We start from the raw sequence: 236 nt of genomic DNA on the forward strand, positions 1-236 counted from the left end.
CATGAGATCCATGACCACACCAAGCTGTCTTGACCCACTAGAGGGTACTCGACCCTTGAAGATCCCTCGGACGGCCATGACATACGGGCTGGTGGCTTGATGCATCATCTTGATCTCACGCAGCAAAGACTCCTCAGTCCTGTGTGTGTGTGTTTCTTTGCATTATGAGTAATTCACACAACTTTATGTAGTTATATACATGAAATCCTTTGTAAGCACTTACCCCTCGCCCTGAA

General features: G+C 47.0%; 1 protein-coding gene across 1 annotated transcript in view; it reads right to left on the bottom strand.

Moving 5' to 3' along the window:
• Positions 1 to 236, bottom strand: part of LOC116702278 (receptor-interacting serine/threonine-protein kinase 2-like) — a 5,794-nt gene that overhangs the window by 5,393 nt on the left and 165 nt on the right. Inside the window, exons 1-2 of the mRNA XM_032536432.1 lie at positions 224 to 236; positions 1 to 139 (exon numbers count right to left, since the gene is read on the bottom strand). The exon at positions 1 to 139 is cut by the window's left edge and continues 27 nt beyond it; the exon at positions 224 to 236 is cut by the window's right edge and continues 165 nt beyond it. Coding sequence (XP_032392323.1) covers positions 1 to 139; positions 224 to 236 — 152 coding nt within the window. The remainder of the gene's footprint in view (positions 140 to 223) is intronic.

The sequence above is a fragment of the Etheostoma spectabile genome, chromosome 15 (assembly GCF_008692095.1).
Source record: "Etheostoma spectabile isolate EspeVRDwgs_2016 chromosome 15, UIUC_Espe_1.0, whole genome shotgun sequence".
Classification (NCBI taxonomy): domain Eukaryota; kingdom Metazoa; phylum Chordata; class Actinopteri; order Perciformes; family Percidae; genus Etheostoma; species Etheostoma spectabile.